We start from the raw sequence: 17823 nt of genomic DNA on the forward strand, positions 1-17823 counted from the left end.
CTCTTCCATAAAAGGTCTGTCCAGCCTTCTGAGGGCATTAAACGCATGTTCAACATCTTGGAGATGGGGTATGTGTCATTACTTACAGATATGACACTGGGTCCTACACTTGCTTATAAAGGCAGCAACCACAAGGTCTCTTACCTATTTTATGAAATTCATTTAAGGCCTCACAACATTTAAACATTTAATATATGATATATATCTCTCAATACCAATACAGCACCCCATGTACCGGAGGGGCGCTGGAGAGGACCTGGGGGTCTCATTAGACAATAAACAATGGGACAAAATGTGTAACTGCACTACGAATTTCACCAAACATTCACAGGGAGGGAAGACTATAAGATCCTATGCAGATAGCACTATACACCAGCGAAGCTTGACATTAAAGACAAGAACCACTCAAAAGAATGTTGGAGGGACTGCGGAGGAATGGGTACCAAGTATCACATACTGAGGTCTTTCCCCTGCTTGGAGTCATTTTGAGAGGAGGTTCTGGACACCATTACTGCCATCAGGGACGGTGCCTGCATTAGAGCGTTGTGGCGTTGCACCACTTATATTTCGGCCCCACACATTAAATGTAGATGTATTGTATTAACTATAAGTAGGCTGTGGGGTTTTAGGTTTAAACCTATAATAACTGATAAAACCCCACTGAAAGAGAAATAGCCCTCACCAGTGAAAACATATAAACACTGAAAAAACACCTGCACAACCACCAGCTAAATGCCATTCAAAGAAAGAAAAAAGAGAGTGAAAGTCCTTTTTTTCTTCTTGAAGGTGCCAATACAATGTACCTTTGTTATACAAACTAGCAGTAAGAAAGACTGGGCTAACATTATTCTGCTTGAGATTTGTTGTTTAGGGATGCCACTAAAATATTGTTTTGTCTTCATTTAGCTTTTTTCAGTTTTGTGGTCTTTGGTCTAAAGATGCAGGGTTTAGAAGCATGTTTTAGGTCTCGTTTAATTATTTTATAAACTGTAGAGAATCAGGAAATATCAAAATCATATTTGATATTTTGGCTGCGTTTGATTCTTTTACTGATAGGTAAAATGGCTGGTTTCATAAGAATCTTTCCTCATTTGTGTCATTGTATTTACCAACAGAGAATGGGTATAAACCCTTAATACAGCAGCCCACAGTTTCTAGTGGGTCAATATTGATAGTAGATGAATTGCCAACACCTCAGGCTTTAAACATTCAATGCAAGGTATAGTGACAAGTGCTATCACCAAGCATCTGGGATAGTTTGTGAAAACATGACACCAGACTTTTGGAAAACATGGAAAGCAGTGTCACTTGGAATGCTCTAAAAAAAAAAAGGTTCCTTCCAAGTTCAACAAAGATTGGAGTGATATTGTTTGTATTTGCAGTGATTCAGCTACGTATATGAAAACGTTGTGTGATGACCGTCAAAATTGATGCCCAAACTGAAGTGATTCACTGTAGGAAATCCTTGCAGCTTGTTAGATGGTATGCTTAAAGGATCTTTACAATCTTCAGAGTTAATGAGGGATAGTATTGATGTTTTAGTCCATTCTGGTGCACTGTTTTCTTATGCACAGGAACTAAAACGCAAATATTTATAATTTTGTGCTTTGTGTGGCATCAAAAAAGAATCATCCCAACTGTGTCCCTTAGCTGATGGTCCAAGGGGCTATGTATGCTATATTATCCATGTGGCAACCATTTACTGAATTTTTACTGAGTGATGATGCCAAGGGCAAGAAATGTGAGGAGCTTTGGTCGCATAAAGATAGTGTTGTGAATAAAGTGCACTCTACTGCATTATTAGATTTTTACAGGAAAACATAACTGCAGGCAATGGGATTTGAAGTCGATGAAACCTCACTGTGGTACTCTGTACATGTCCTAGATCTCTTCAGTAAAGGGGAATTTCCTCCGTAGTTCCAAAAGTGCTGCTTCATTTTTGACTGCTTCATTAACTCTGAGGGCATAAATGCCCAGCTCAATGCAAATGTTGCAGAACCTGCCCTGAGAATCACAATCTTCATCTGCACCAGTATTGGCCTGGAAAGCTGTGTCAGTGGCCAGAGTTAAAAAATTGTATACTGTGTGTTTTGGCGTTGCCTTCTCAAGTGCCAATGTTGAGGGGGCCTTTTCACAGAAGTTTACATGGGAAGGAATGAGCGAGCGCACATGACCATAGACTCACTGAAGAAATATTTTATGGTGTACTACAATAAGCTTAATTTGCAAAAATATATTTGGACCTCATATACACTATACGAACACTGTCTATATACCATGTTCTATCAGTGCAAAAAGCAAGCAATAATAAAAGCAAAATGTTCCATAAACACTGGAAAAACACTTTTTGTGTTGTTTTTAGTGGCGCGAAAATGTGTAACCACTGATAACTGTTTTTTAAGGTATTGAAATCACCTGTAAACACTGAAAAAACCCCACCAGAATTTACCAAAAATAGAAACTGAAAACAGGAAAGCCTAACTATAAGCCGCTGTCATTATCACAAATGTTTTAAATGCTACAGCCGTGAGCTGAGGTGATCCGATCGAGCGCTTCAACCTTCAGGAGAAGCAACGCCTGTGCGGTCCTGAGGGGGTGGGGCTTAAATATTTATTTATTTATTTATTTATTTTATGACACTTGTAGAGCGCGTACAATTACCCGTGGGCGTCTCGGCGCTAAATATGCAACAGTTATGTCAGTCAGGCAGGCACCCGTAGTCCTGTACTAGAGAACAGAAGCCAGCATGTCGGGCTGGCTGGCTGGCTGCCTTTTCCCGGCCAGCTCAACATGCGTACTAGACTTCTCTCGGAGACTCGCCAACGGTGCACATTACTGACTCAAAACTGCAGCCGCCGGTCTCAGAATGAGCGTTCAGGTTCCCTGTCCCAGCCAATCCTGGTGCTGGCTTACAGACGCGGCGGTGTTGTTACTAGGGGCCTGAACTCCTTAATGTGCACATGACCCGAGGCAGCATTGGGGTGGGAGGAGGCTGCCCCCCCCCCCCGGCCTTTTCCTGCGACTGACAACAGGCGTCAGTTGGTATTCTGATTCCTCCTGGCACGCAGGCATTTGTAACTTGACAGAATTCAGTGAGTCTGTTTGTACTGTGAGTTCCGTGTATGTCCACTCAGAGGGACTCGAGGAAGCTCTCTGTGTGACCTGGGCGTGCTCTTCGTGTCATCTTTGCGTGTGCTCTGATTACATGCGTTTGCATATGGGTTTGAGGGAGCATAAGCGTTGTGTGTGCTCTGGGCAGCTCTCTGCTGAACCTGGACGTCGGGTGTGCCTTTAGTTCTGTGTACAGCTATGTTTGCTCACCTCAGTTCCTTGAACATGCCTGTGTGTCCTGTGTGTATGTCTGCATGCAGAAGTCTCTGTATGTACGTACCTAGCTGTGTGTGCTGTGCACTCACCCGTGACCACAAATGCCCCCAACCGTGTCACTGTGGCAAACACGTTTTAATCCACATGACCAAAGCTGACAGTCAAAGCAGCCGGACAGAGCTTCGAGCACTAATGTGCAGTCTAGAGCCACTCGAATTCTCACTACATTGTAGGTGCTTCATGAAGAAAATGACATACTCAGAAGAGAGGTTTTAGGTCAATGTATAGTGTGCATGTGCAGGCGCGCTCTGCACAGCCACACAGGGGCGAGTATGTTTATTTATGTGTAACTGTGCCACTTTATTGCCCGAGTTTGCCACATAGTAGTGGCGCCTTGATGGACAGATGTCTGTCCACACAATCACCCAGAGAAACAAGCATTTACAATGCAATGGTTTCGCCTTCGGAAAAGTTAGAGCTATTGGCATTGCTCATGACATTTCTTTTTTTTTTTTTTTTACCTATAAATAAATGGCATTGTTATTTACAGTGCAATAGGTCTCACATTTGTTGGAGTTGGAGCTACTGGCATTGTAAATGGCAATGTTTTTTATTCATGCTTTTTTGTTTGCAGTGCAGTGATTTTTTTTAAAGTGCACACTATACCATATTATAAGCTTTTATAGCAACTATACAGTAAAGCTATAGCTATTTTAACGTAAAAGGGTGTAAATGGATGAATACAAATACAAAAAAGAATCTTAAACTGTATGGTGGAATGTATAGCAGGTGACAGAGACTACCGATCACAACATACGTACTTGAAGTGATTGTGGATACCATATGTAATAAAAAAATCAGTAGTATGGGGTGTCAATGACGCTTGTGCAAATGATGCTCAGCTGGTGAAGTGGTCAGCTCTGTTTGCAGATGCAAAGTGATGAAAGGTGAAGTATTCAGCTCTGTCTGCAGGCACAAAGGGATGAATGGTGAAGTGGTCACTCTCTTCAGCGGTGAACATGCTCTTTACTGTTGCTCATGGGCATCAAGAGAATCTGCCAGGTCTGAGTCATTTCAGACACCTTATGTGAGGGCTGGGGTTTGTAAATGCACCTACATTAAACACCACTAAGAGATGAAGCGATTTCTGTGACATCACATGATTTTTCTCCAAAACGTTTTTTTCGCTTTCACTTTTTGGGTTTTCCGGGATGCTCTGGCATAAGATTCCCGGTTGCACCATGATTCATTTTGTATGTGACTCTGGGCAATAGCTCGCTTAATCTTCCCGACGGCCCCCAGCGCCTAGAGACCCTTACGGGTGATTGTGCGCTTTACAAATGTGGACTTTACTTTACTTTTTACAATAAGAAAACACAATAACTAAAAATACTCTAAAACTACGGTTTAACAGAGACACCTTTTTCTGTGTAAAAAGCACCTCACCATGGACCAAGTAGGGGCACGTGCCCCTAATCCACAGCAGGATTGAGACACTTCTCTGACAGGAGTTGTGCCAACCCACCTGCAGCCAACACCATGGGTCACGGGAACATGAGATAGAGAGAAGGGGGGGGGAGAGAGAGAAGGGGGGGGAGAGAGAGAAGGGGGGGAGAGAGAGAGAAAGGGGGGTACATGGAGAGAGAAATGGGAAATAGGAGAGAGAAATGGGGGCAGAAAGAGAAATGGGTGACAGAGAGAGAAATGGGTGACAGAGAGAGAAATGGGGGACAGAGAGAGAACGGGGGTAGAGAGTCTGGAAGGGTGAAAACGAAAGGGAGAGAGGGCGATAGGGGGTACAGGAAAGGGGCAGGAGGTGGACAGGCAATATACATTTTAAAAACAAGAGGTAGATTTGGAAGAGGAAAGCAAAAGAAAGATAGGGCGAGTACAATGTATCAATGGAGGATGTGAGAGGATGGGAGGGAGAAAGGAAAGGAGGGGGCATCCTAAATGGAGAGGGGTGTGTGAGGACAACGGTGAGCGGGCAGGAGGGACGGCGAATGGAGGAGGTTGAGCTGGTCAGGGTGCGAGGAGAAGAAAGAGAGGGAAAGGCAGAGCGAGGAACCAACGAGGAAATAGAGGGGAAACGCGAGAGGGGACGGCTGGGGCAGAGGGGTGAGTGAGGGCAGAAGAGAGGGAAGGTAGGGGGACATTTAAAAAAGTGTGAACGGGGGAGGAGCTACGCGCAGATCCAAGATGGACGCGTGAGCAGAGGGTTCCCGAGACCCCTTCCGCCACCCTTCTCTATCCTGACACAAATCCTGATTTGGACGACGGGTACTTCTTGTTGATGCCCTGCTGATATCGAAAGCTTCTTCCAGAATTCGATTTGGCCGCCGGGAACTGGACTTGCTGCACTCCATAATCTGAGACCTACGGCAGAGGCCATCCAGGGGCTTGAGTTCCCGAGGTGGCAATTGAACAACAACGGCTGGAGTGACGCCTCCGCTGCCCCTGTGGTACTTTCGGTTTCGATTTCGGTCTTTGTTGGTGCCGACTCATTGCTGGTAGACACTGCTGCCCTGCTCTAGTCGCAGACTCCATCGGTTGTCGTTCTTCAACCTCTCGCTTCCTTCAGCTTGCCATAGGGGGACTCATTCTGACTAGATCTTGGAAGACCCTTTGGAGCTCGTCGACCATTATGACGGGCAGGACGGATACTGAGAGGCGCAACACCAGAGGCCCGAATCGAGGGGGAGCCGCTCAGACCCAGACTATAGAACGTATTACTCGCACGAAGGGATCCCCGGGTGGATCGAGCAAGTCCCCCGGAGAGGCTGGTGACGGTACCCCTGCGACTGAGGAGCCGACTTTGGCAGATGTTATGGGCGCCATTGCCAATATCCAGACTGCGATGGGGCAGCAATATGAAACTTTGGCTACTAAGTTGGATACGGTTGCGATTGAGGTCAACCTTATTAGGACAGACCTGGGGAAAACCAACGAACGGGTCAAATCTTTGGATGGGAAGACGGCGAGCCTAATTACAGATGTCTCAGATCTTCAGACCGAGGTCCGCGATCTTCGCATGGCCAGGGACTCGTTTGCCCGTCGGCTGGATGATTTCGAGAGCCGGGCCAGACGGAATAATGTCCGCATCGTGGGCGTTCCGGAGACTTCCAGGGAAGTACAGACGGATCTACTGGTTGAAGACCTTATCCAGAACTATTTGTCACCAAAGGGCCTTAGTGGTCTTTTTGCAGTGGAGCGCGCTCATCGGATTCCTGGCGGGCAGCCCAAGCTTGGGGCCGCTCCGAGGCCTATCATAGCCAGGATCTTTAATTACCGGGACAGAGACGCTATCCTGCAGGCCTCCCGTGTCAATGGTCCCACTAAGTTTGAAAATGTTTCGATCAGCTTCTATCCGGACTTCACCCAGGCAGTGCAGAAGCAACGTATGGCCTTTACGGGGGTGAAACGACGCCTTAGAGACATGGAACTGAAATATGCCATGCTTTTCCCGGCTCGCCTGCGGATTGAGCACAACGAACGTACTTTTTTCTTTGATCGCCCTGAAGCGTCCAGTGACTGGCTGGACACTTTGCCGCCACAGCATACCAGCTCGGAGACTACGCGGGGTGCCGAGGGCGGCCTGGAAGATCTGGAGTAGTGAGTCGGTGCCGATGAGCCATTATTGGACGCTTTGCAGTGGCTCTGTGATAGCGATGTTTATACGTTGCGGATACCCGGGGGTGGTGGGACTCGGGACTCTTCCTCCTCAAGGGACTTTTTCTCTCTTCTTGTAGGTTAGTTTAATGGGGCGACAGGCACACTGCATGTTGGGGTGGCTTTCTGGTCTACCGCAGGGGTGCAGGGAGGGGGTTTGTGTGTTGAGGGTTCTTTGGGGGGTGGTGGGGGGGTCTTTTCTTGTTTGTTTACTTCGAGGCTCTGATTCGGTCACTCTTTTATCCTTGGTGCTTGCTCTGTGGCGGGGGGGATGGTTGGTTTTTGTCTGGGATGGGGGGTAGGGGGCTGAGGGTGCTGAGCTGGAACGTTAATGGTCTCGGGGATCGCATTAAACGGGGGATAGTTTTGCAGTACTTGAAGCGGCACTCCCCGGATATTGTTCTACTACAAGAAACGCATTTGGTGGGGAATACGTGCCGCGTACTGAGTAGAAGAGGCTACCGTTTGGTGGCCCACTCTGGATTCACCACTGGGTCGAGGGGGGCGGGTATCTTGGTTAGAAATTCCCTCCCCCTTGAGGTGGATGACGAGGTGCTGGATGATAGGGGTCGCTATGCTGCTGTCGTGGGTCGATGGGAGGGGAAGACGATCTCCATTTTGTCTGTGTATGTTCCCCCTGGTCTACAGTCTACCACATTTTCTGACTTGGGTGGGGTAGTCCTGGGGCTCCCCGATGGTTTGCTAGTACTGGGTGGAGATTTTAATTCGGTGGTCAGTGGAGAGGAGGATCGACGCCCTTGTAGAACCCTCCCCACGTCGCAGTTATGGTTGGGCCGTTTCCTGGATACACTGGGATTAGCGGATTGTTGGAGACAACTTCATCCTGGCCAGCTCCAGTACACTTTTTTCTCGGGGGCCCATGGTAGTCTCTCGAGACTCGATTACATTCTTATTCCAGCGGCACAGATGGTCTCCGTGAGAGAAATTAGACATCTGGCGAGGGGGATCTCAGATCATTCCCCACTATGGCTCACCATTGATGTGCGGCTGGAGTCCGGGGTTCGTGTTGCTCCTATTAATCCGTGGCATCTTCGTAACCCCAACATTAGTAAGGAAGTGGTTAAATGCATGGATTATTACTTTGCTGAGAATGAGTGGTCGGTATCCTCCCCTGTTACTTTGTGGGAGGTGTGTAAAACTGTGATCCGGGGTCAGACGCTCTCCTTGATTGCTAGCGAAAGGGGGCGCAGAACTAAAGAAGTGGTACGGCTTGAAAACGATATCTCTGAATTGGAAGAACAGATGGAATCTGTGATTACGCCTGATAGCCTACATTCCTTGGCGCTTAAACAGTGTGAATACAGAGCTCTGGTGACTGATGCGGCTAAAGCGATGAATCGTGAACAGCAGGGACGCTTGTATGATTTGGGTGATAAGGCAGGGAAATTGCTTGCTTGGCTTGATAAGCGGGATAGAGTGAATCGTGTTGTGCCTGTTATTGAGCGAGTGGATGGTGTGCGAGTTGTGGACCCGGTCGAGATCGTTGAGGTCTTTGCCCAGCATTTTCGGAAGGTGTACTCGCCGGTCTCGGACAGACCTGAGGACTCGCACCTGTTGCTCTGCGATATCGCGTTGCCTAGTCTCTCGGATTCGGATAGAGAGCTTATGGAGGCGGATTTTTCTACCGATGAAGTAGCGCTCGCTATCCGTGCACTTTGTTCTGGTAAGGCTTCGGGCCCGAATGGTTTGCCAGTCGAGCTGTATAAGTTGTGTCCTGATAAAATGGCGCCGTACCTTCGTCAGACATTTTTGGAGTCGCGAGATCTTGGGCTTCTTTCCCGAGATCAGAGACTGGCGTCCATTGTGGTTCTCCACAAGGACGGAAAGCCCCGGGAACATTGTTCGTCATATCGGCCGATCTCGCTTCTGAATGTGGAGCCTAAGGTTCTTGCTAAAATTTTGGCGAACCGCATGATCACGGTGATCGGCGAGTTGGTCCACCCTGATCAGTCTGGGTTTATCCCCCACCGTAACACTGCACTCAACCTTCGCCGTCTACACGGTGTTTTGGCGAGGGCGGGGTCTCTTGCGGAACCGGCCATTTTGGTTTCCCTTGACGCCTCGATGGCCTTCGACACGGTGGAATGGCCTTATTTGTGGGCTGCCCTCGCTAAATTTGGCTTTGGTCCTAAGTTTATTGGCTGGGTTCAACTGTTATATGAACAACCGCTTGCACAGGTGGTGGTTAACGGACGGGCCTCGGATCCCTTTGTCCTCGGACGTGGCACAAGACAGGGCTGCCCTTTGTCGCCTCTCCTTTTTGCGCTTGCTCTTGAACCCCTTGCCGCGTGGCTCCGCTGGGAGCCTTCGCTCAAGGGCATACGGTGGTCTCCTACCTTTGAGGATCGGGTGTCACTTTATGCTGATAATATTCTGTTGTACCTCACTTCTCCCCGTAAGTCATTGGGAGTCCTGTTTGATGTCCTGAGCTCCTTCGGGAGAAACTCTGGTTTGGTTATTAACTGGACTAAATCCTGTATTTACCCACTTGCGGGTGGACAACCTTCTCTGCCTCGCTTCTGCCCTATACCTGTCTCCAGTGATGGTTTCAAATACTTGGGGAGCTACATCTCTATGGACCCTAAGGTCCGATTTGAGCGTAATCTACTGCCTCCGCTTGCCCGACTTCGGTCGGAAGTGGCGGCGTGGTGTGGATTGCCTCTTTCCCCCCTGGGGAGGGCGGCCCTGTTTAAAATGATGTCTCTTCCCCGATTCTTATACGCAATCCAGAACACGCTGGACCTGGTTCCAGCTGGTTATTTCAGTGAAATCGAGGGTCTCCAGAGGAAATTGGTTTGGGGCGGGAGACCGCGTATAGCGCTGGCGAAATTGACTTTGCCCTGGTATGATGGTGGGATAGCTTTACCGGATGTCAAACGTTATTATTGGGCGTCCCAGTTGAGTGCTATTAATCACGCCATGTATGGCCCTGTCCCTAATCCCGCTTATGATATGGATAAGTGGCAACTCCCGGGGGGCGACTATAATAGAGCGCTTTATTCCAAGAGTGACAGGAGGTATTTGACAGGCCCCACTGCGGTGGCACTGCACTACGAAAGCAGCAGTAGACTTTCACCCCTCCACTGAAGGACGCGAACAGGACCGTGCAGGGCCCAGGGAAGGTGAGCAGAAAGAGCGGCGATAAGAGGCAGACTCTTCTAAAAGGAGTCCGGTCATATGTTGAGCTTGTCACTGAACGCCCGGTGGGCTTGGGGAAGTAACTCAGCACAAATTAGTCGCTGCCTAGGAAATCCCTGAGACTGAGGCAGCTGTGTTCACTTTACAGGGTGCATCTCTGCAAGACTAATGGAGTAAGAGAGGCTGTCGTAGCTTATCAAGTCACGTGCAACCCTATCCCTGTCCGCTGTACTCCTGGTGCAAACGATTCTTGGTTTGTCTAGGCGCTTTGCAGACTACAAGCAGAGAGCATAATTTCTTTCAACGGCAACGCATTACCATACCTGCCAACTCATACAGTGCCATAGCGTGACACAATATGCCACATTATGACACGATATCGGCCTCATCACACGGTCTCCCGGTGAGGAGCCGAAATCACACCGTGGCGGGAAAACGAGCTTTAAACCACTGCAAATAGTGGTTTTCTAGCTCGTTTTCGAGAGGCTTTGAACTTCCTACGTCCATTAAGGAGTGTGAAAACACCCAGGGCATCGGCACCAGCCTCAGCAATCCTTTCTTTTTGGTGGGGGTGTCAAAAGTGCCTCTTGGGTACTTCTCGGCACGAGGCCCTGCCACCTCCTCACACTGTGACATTGTTCTTCAAGTTGGTAGGTACGATTACTAAATGTGCCCCCTCAGCAGTCAATCCCATGCCCTGCATGCTGCAAGCAGAATTCTGCAGCAGTTTTATTTCCCTAGCTGGCTATCTTCGTCCATTCCCAAAACAGCGTACCACAGGGAAACACAAATAGAGGGATGGAGCTAGTCAAAAGGACCCAGCGAGAGAGGCGGGACTTGAAGGGCTTCCGGTCTGTCCGTTCCTACAGCTGGCCACAGTTCCCAAGCGAAACATAGCAGTTTTAAACTCTGCTCATTGAGACATAAATCCGCCTGGGCTCCTAGAATGGCACAGATGATCCGATACATATGTGTGATATAATAACCCCGACGCCCGGACCCTGCCTGCAGCTGCGCCACTGATTATCGGACGGATGCCCGGAAGCCGGGAAAGAATGGGTCTGAGGGGGGCAAGCGCGGCAGTCTACCTGCAGGCTCCTCTTCCATTGAATAAGTGACTCATTCAGATGAAATATGGGGCTGCGGGGAGCAGCGGCAGCAGGCGCGCAGTGGGGGTAGCAGGGCAGAAGGACGTTACTGAGAGCAGGGTCAGAAGACGGGCGCTGTGGATGCACTCAGGGTGGGGAGGTGAGAGGAGGGTGTGAGCAAGGGTGGCGGCTGGACCCGAGGTCGTAGGGATTAAACAAGCATTTACAAGTGGTGCGGGAAGGGGCACACGGAGAGCGGGAGGGGGGGTCGGGAACGGGATAAAAACAAAAGCTTACCTGATCAGCGGCCTCAGTGCACAGCCCACCCCTGCAAAAGACACGGTGGAAATGAAGAAAACATGGCGAGACCAAAACAAAAAATTGCACACGCCCACCGCCGCAATGACGATCGGAAAGGGGCAGGATGAGTAAAAATGGCCGGAACGCCCACGAATCTGCTCCGGCCATGACACAGATCTCTGGTCCAATGGCTAGGCTCCATTTATGGAGCTAGCCAATGGAACAGAGGGCGGATTCCCAAGCCACTCTACTGTTCTCATTAGGTTTTCACCTGCGTGAAAAGCTGCACAGTGCGCAGCTTTCACTTAGGCGAAACCTAAAAAACGGGTACTTGCCGCCTGCAGCCGCCGAGCCTGGCGAGGACGCCACGCAGAGCGGATCCAATCTTATTACTATTCAATAAATGAGCTGTACATTATTGTAATCCTTCGGAATCTAACAAGGAGCACATCGTTTAAACCCTAGCAGCACAGCTGGGCAGACAGCACGAAATGTAGGCAGACGTCAACGTAAGAGCAGAGAAGAATTATCAACTGACCTCAAGAGGAGGGAGACATTTAAGAGAATTAAACCAGCAGTGGAATTTATAGACATAGATTTCTAAACGGTCATTTTACAAGGTAAATGAAGCATATATTGCGGGAATGATGGTGGGGGTGGTGGGGCATGCCTGAGCCCACTCATCAGCTCCGGCCCGGGCAGGGAGTGCGGCCGGTACCCTGAGACCTGCCGGGCACCTCGCACAGTGCAGTCCTTATTGCTGGAAGCACACCATATATGCCTCATTTAAGCCCAACTTCAGCGGCTCTCACAGCTTTCAGCTGCTTAATAGTGCCCGGCACTACCAAGAGTTTTTCGTATATGCTCCTCGGAGGGGCTCTCCATGAGCAAGATCTTTGGCAAGTCTGCGTACCGCGGGTTCAGCGAGTTTGAAAGCTCTTTGTGCTTGGAGAAAGACCTCTGTGCACCTTGAGCTATGCTTGGGGCTCCCTGGGCGCTCTGAGGAGCTGTGACGGACTGTGAGTCATTATTGGAAGGTGTGAGTGCAGAGGCAATCTCGGTAAAAGGTTTGGTGCAGTATGTCTGCAGTGCACACATTACAAACTTTACTGCCATCACCTGCCCCCCTCCAGCCACAAGCCAGACAGTGTGAGACCGGCTTGGCTCTGGAACCGAATCCCTCTGAACGAACACGAGTGCCATTTTGCAAACCCAGGCCCTGCAGCACAATGCAGTGGTTGCCAACAAGCTGCTGGGAGCCTTCAAGAATGAAGCAGCAGTCATTCTCTTGGGCTAACTGGGCACTTCTCTTTTCGAAGCTTCACTTATTTCATAGAATTGCAGTAGGAGTTCATGCAATCCACTACTCAGTGTTTTTAGTCGCTTACCTTAATATTATTACATGATTCATTCTGAGAGTTGTAGTGTAGGTTCCGAACAATATGACGGAACTACTAGATTATAGGGGTTTGTGAAAGAAAATCTCTGGGTTGGAAATATAATGTCCCTGGTGAAATGGAATCATATGTCTACACTATAAATAGTAAACAGCTGCAAGTTCTTTTGCCAGGCTAGTCTTGTTTGCTTCTGTTAGTTGCCAGTAAACTTATACACAGCCCTAAGTGAGTCTGTGTATGATGAATCTGTATATCACACACATGCTACAGTATGTCCTCTGCATACACTGGCAGTGATATTTCTTGTGCACAAAATAACGGTACATTTAGTGCAGGTTTTTCTGTTGGTATTTGGTAGTCAGTCTTATTCATACATTATTTCGTTTTTTGGAGATTATATGCAGTAAAGGGTACCTAATGACTCAGTCTGGTGCTTAATTAAATAAAACAGTGTATCACTGCCTGCACGTCATCTGATGCTATGACCATAAAGGGGAAGTCTAGACACATTTTTCCTTTTTGTGAAGTTGCCTCCACCACTTGGCCACAGCCTTGTCTTTGCTCTCATGAGGCCTCTCTTTTTGTGGCCCCATGAAGAGCTAGGAGAAGATTTCAAAACTCTGGTAAAGCCTGAATTACTTACCTTTAATTATCATTACCGCAACTCCTCCTCCTTTCTTCCCAAAATGACACAGTGAGGTCTTATCATATGAAATTGCTTTATTGATGTCATAATCTCACTTATATAATTGCTTTATTAACCTTCTTGCTTTCTCATATTTGCTTGAAAATGCATATTTTGCCCACTCTTTTTTCAAAAATGTACACCTCGATCTTCCTGGTCCCAGCAGGCACTGGGGCAGCATTAGACTCCCTGTGAAATCCCTGCGCTGCTCTCATGCTGAGAGCAGCAGGATTGGCCTGAGCGGGCTGAAAAGCCGCTCCCTCAGACCAGGGAGTCTGTTCTCCTGCCTGGCTGTTCAATACAGCCGGGCTGGAAAAACCTAAGTGCTCATGTGTTTTTGGCCGGTCTGAGACGTCTGGCCAAACACACATGCCCACTTAAAAGTGCACCTAGCACTCCTCCTCCCAACCCCCGGTCCGCCCCTCTCAGCACACGCTGGCTCAAAGCCGGCAAATGAAAAATCAAGCGATTATAGGTAATCGTTTTATTTTTCACCTGCTGGCTCTGAGCCAGTGGGGCGATACTCTTCTGCCATTGTGGAAGAGCCGCCCCTGATAATCACTCACTGCAGTGCTGTTTCATGTTTCCGGCAAGTTGCTATTTCCCTGAGCAACGTTGATGAACTTGTATCCTTCATTGTGCCAGTTTCTGCTATTGTTAATTATTAGTTGAGATTCGTATGCATCCCAATATCACAAACAATATTTTATGCATGAAGGACTCGAGCATAATGTATTCCTTTTATTCTATTTTCCACTGCTCCCTCTGCCCTCCTGCTGCTCTCCATCTCTTCTCTTTAGCCTGCTACCACCTTGGCATGGTCCGCTGCCCCCTCAGCATTGTCCTCTGATGTCCTGTGCGTTGTCCACTCCGTCCCTCTGCTTTGTCCACTGTCCACTTCTGCTGCCTTCTCTGCACTCCCCTCTTCCCCAACTCGCTACAATAATTCTCGAGCTGCTTCGAGTGTTCACTGCTCCCTTTATGCTTCTCCCACCCCACAGCAAAGTGCAAGAATGTTAGGATGTGTCCACTAACATCAAGAGCCTGTTTGCTGCTATTCCTATCTCTGATTTCTGATTTGTTAATTGCTTCCCCCTCCTTCACAGGATTCCCGGGAGACTGAATGATCGACGGACACCCTTGGGAGAACTCAACTGGATATTTACAGCCATCACTGACACAATCGCATGGAATGTGCTGCCTCGAGGTAAGACATCTCATGGCACTATAACATGGACGGTTCTTCGTGAAAGTTAGATTCATCAGCCACTATTTAAGTCATCAGCATTTACATTGTTGTGAAAGACTTACCCAGAAGTAAAGGTATGCTCTGGACAACACAACGTGGACCAGAATTCCCCAAGGTGTAAAAGCATCACTGTGAGCCAGAACCATTGCATGTTGTGTTCTTGTCAGTGGGAACACTGCACCTTTCTGATTGTGATCTCCAAATCAGGGCTTTTGTGTTGGTCCCCAGAAAGGGCCTTCCTACTTTATCACGTTATACATTTCAACTGGACATAAACCTATGAGCTTGTGCATCAGGAAAAGTGCTGTAGCAATTTGTAACATAACCCTTCCCTTCTTCGAACTCGGCCTGTCTTTCTTTCAGATCTGTTCCAGAAGCTCTTCAGGCAAGACCTGCTTGTTGCCAGCTTGTTCCGTAACTTCTTGTTGGCTGAGAGGATCATGAGGTCCTACAACTGCACACCAGTGAGCAGTCCTCGCCTCCCACCCACGTACATGCATGCCATGTGGTAAGTGAACGCCTTAGCACTTTAATGCCAGATGTGTCTGTCAGACAGGTAATGTTGAGAGACCGTGCCTTCCTTCACCCTCTGATGTTGGTTGGTGGAGCAGGTGTTTCAGTAGGACTGGATCTTGAATCGTCAAAGTGGCGGTCAGTGGAGTGGAAGTCTGTGCTGTGAGTAGAATTCATGTATCTGAAGGGAGGAATAGAGGTAAGATATGTGTCCTTATCACTGGGAGTAGTGTGAATGCATCCAAAGAATTGAGTAGTTTGTGTGCTTGTTCACATAGCACTTTAGATGATGTACATGTATCCTCAGTACTCGTAGTGGTCTGTTCTTGTTCTTACTTCATGAGGATTCTTTCATGTTCTCAAGATACACGCGGTGCTTGTATTGCCTTTTTTAAATATTTTATTAATTGTATTAAGTACCTGGTGCATGAAATACAACATACAATAACCATAAAACCGCTACACATTTATCCAATTCCAATTTCTAAGCTTTATTCGACTTTTAGTCATAAAAGCATACCTCCTAACCATCATACAATAAATACTAAGCATAAGAATAATTCATTAAAAAACATATTAAACAGCGACAGTCGAAATGCTATTGATTCTAAAAGATGTATACATACAATTTTATAAAAATTCATTTAAAATGATAAAAAGGGACAAGCAGATTTATGCAGACGATTAATAATTCATATTAATCAATAGACTTTAGAGCACGTGATCTTATTGCCCACGCCCAGGCAAGGAATTTTGCTACGGCTATTACCAATGGTGTTGAAGAATCAGATGTTAAAATTCTTAGAGCCTGTGAGCAACAGCGGGTGCCCATGTTCTTACAAATTGGTTTTAGCCACTTTCGACGGGGAATGACATACAAGGGGCAGGAAAAGAACAGGTGTGCAATGTCCTCTGTTTGGTTTTTACAATGGTCACAATGAGCGTCCTGTGATAGGGACCAGTGTTGTGTAAAAGCATTCACCGGAAGTGTTCCCACGCGAAATTGGAAATATAGTTTCCTGTCAAATGGACGTTCAACTATATCCCAATATTTTTCATATAATGGTAGTTGTTTAGTGTCCAAAAAACGTGATGACAGGAAAGATTGTAGACCTTTACGATACAGTGTTGCGTATACTGACTCCCAGTAGATATACTTCAGTTGTTTTTTTGAAGGAAATAGGGCAACATCCTTATTACCCCACAGATGGTCCAGGCCCAATTTCACCAATGTTGTCCGGAGTTCCTTTAACCATGCAATGCAGTGGAAAGGATCAAAATTCGCAACATCAAAAAGAGCCGATGCATAATGACTTAACTCTGGGGTTACCATTAGCCGCCTCCAATACAACAAAGGACGTAGGCGGGCAATATCTTCAATATTTTTCCTACCTAGGTCCATCTTAAGTGGGATTATAGGGGTACTTTGTGGGGCCCTAACAAGCCCTCGCAGAAATCTATTTTCCGCCCGCCCTAAATCTCCTAGGTTTGAAAAACCCCAGAGCTCAGACCCATATAAACATGCGCTTACTACTTTCATACTATAAACTTCAAGTGCACAATCTATAGGTCTTGTCAAAGATGTATTATGTTTAATGGTAACTGCACCCGCTAGCTGGCTAAATTTTAGAGATGCCATATTGATGTGTGATTTCCATTTCATATCATGTTGTAGGGTGATTCCTAGATAAGTAAAGGCATCTACTTTTTCCAATGGTTCACCCTTATATTTTATCACCCCCTTAAAACCTGTTTGGGAACTTAGACACATAAATTTGGTTTTGCTGGTATTTAATTCCAGGCCCCGGCTATCACAAAAAACCCCAAAGGCATCAACCGCTTTCTGCAGTCCACTGGGCGTACGCGATAATAAAAGCGTATCGTCCGCGAACATTAGTACGGGGACGTGTACACCTGCCATGATTGGAGCATCATTTGGAGATTTGTTTAAATGCTCCACAATTCCATTTATATAGATTGAAAAAAGCGTAGGAGCCAGGACGCACCCTTGCCTCACCCCTCGTTCTACTGGGAAAGGGGCCATCATTTCCCCCTGTTTGCCCCACCTTATTTTTGCAAAATTATTTTCGTGAAGGCGCACCAGCAAGGTAAGAAGTTCGGGGCTTAGTCCCACCTCAACCAGGGTTTCCCACAATTTCTCTCTCTGGACCAGGTCAAACGCAGCTTTCAAATCCACAAAAACTGCGTACAATGTGCCATTTCGCAGCGTGACATTTCTCCAATAAATGGCTAAAAAATAAAAAACTTGGTCAACACTGCTAGTCAAGGGGCGGAATCCCGCTTGATATGGCGACAATATATTTTGGTCTTCGATCCACTGCTGCAGTTTATTCTGGACTAATCGACCCATTATTTTCTGCGCTGTGTCAATTAGACTAATGGGTCTGTAGTTTTTTGCCTGTGTTTTGTCCCCCT

The 17823-nt window shown here is 47.4% G+C and overlaps 1 protein-coding gene across 2 annotated transcripts in view; it reads left to right on the top strand.

Annotated features, from left to right (window-relative positions):
• Positions 1 to 17823, top strand: part of RPTOR (regulatory associated protein of MTOR complex 1) — a 2181859-nt gene that overhangs the window by 1291170 nt on the left and 872866 nt on the right. For both annotated transcript variants that reach the window (XM_078654105.1, XM_078654106.1), the window contains exons 8-9: positions 14732 to 14832; positions 15238 to 15382. In XM_078654105.1, coding sequence (XP_078510231.1) covers positions 14732 to 14832; positions 15238 to 15382 — 246 coding nt within the window. The remainder of the gene's footprint in view (positions 1 to 14731; positions 14833 to 15237; positions 15383 to 17823) is intronic.

This window comes from Lissotriton helveticus, chromosome 7 (genome assembly GCF_964261635.1).
Source record: "Lissotriton helveticus chromosome 7, aLisHel1.1, whole genome shotgun sequence".
NCBI classification, from domain to species: Eukaryota; Metazoa; Chordata; class Amphibia; order Caudata; family Salamandridae; genus Lissotriton; species Lissotriton helveticus.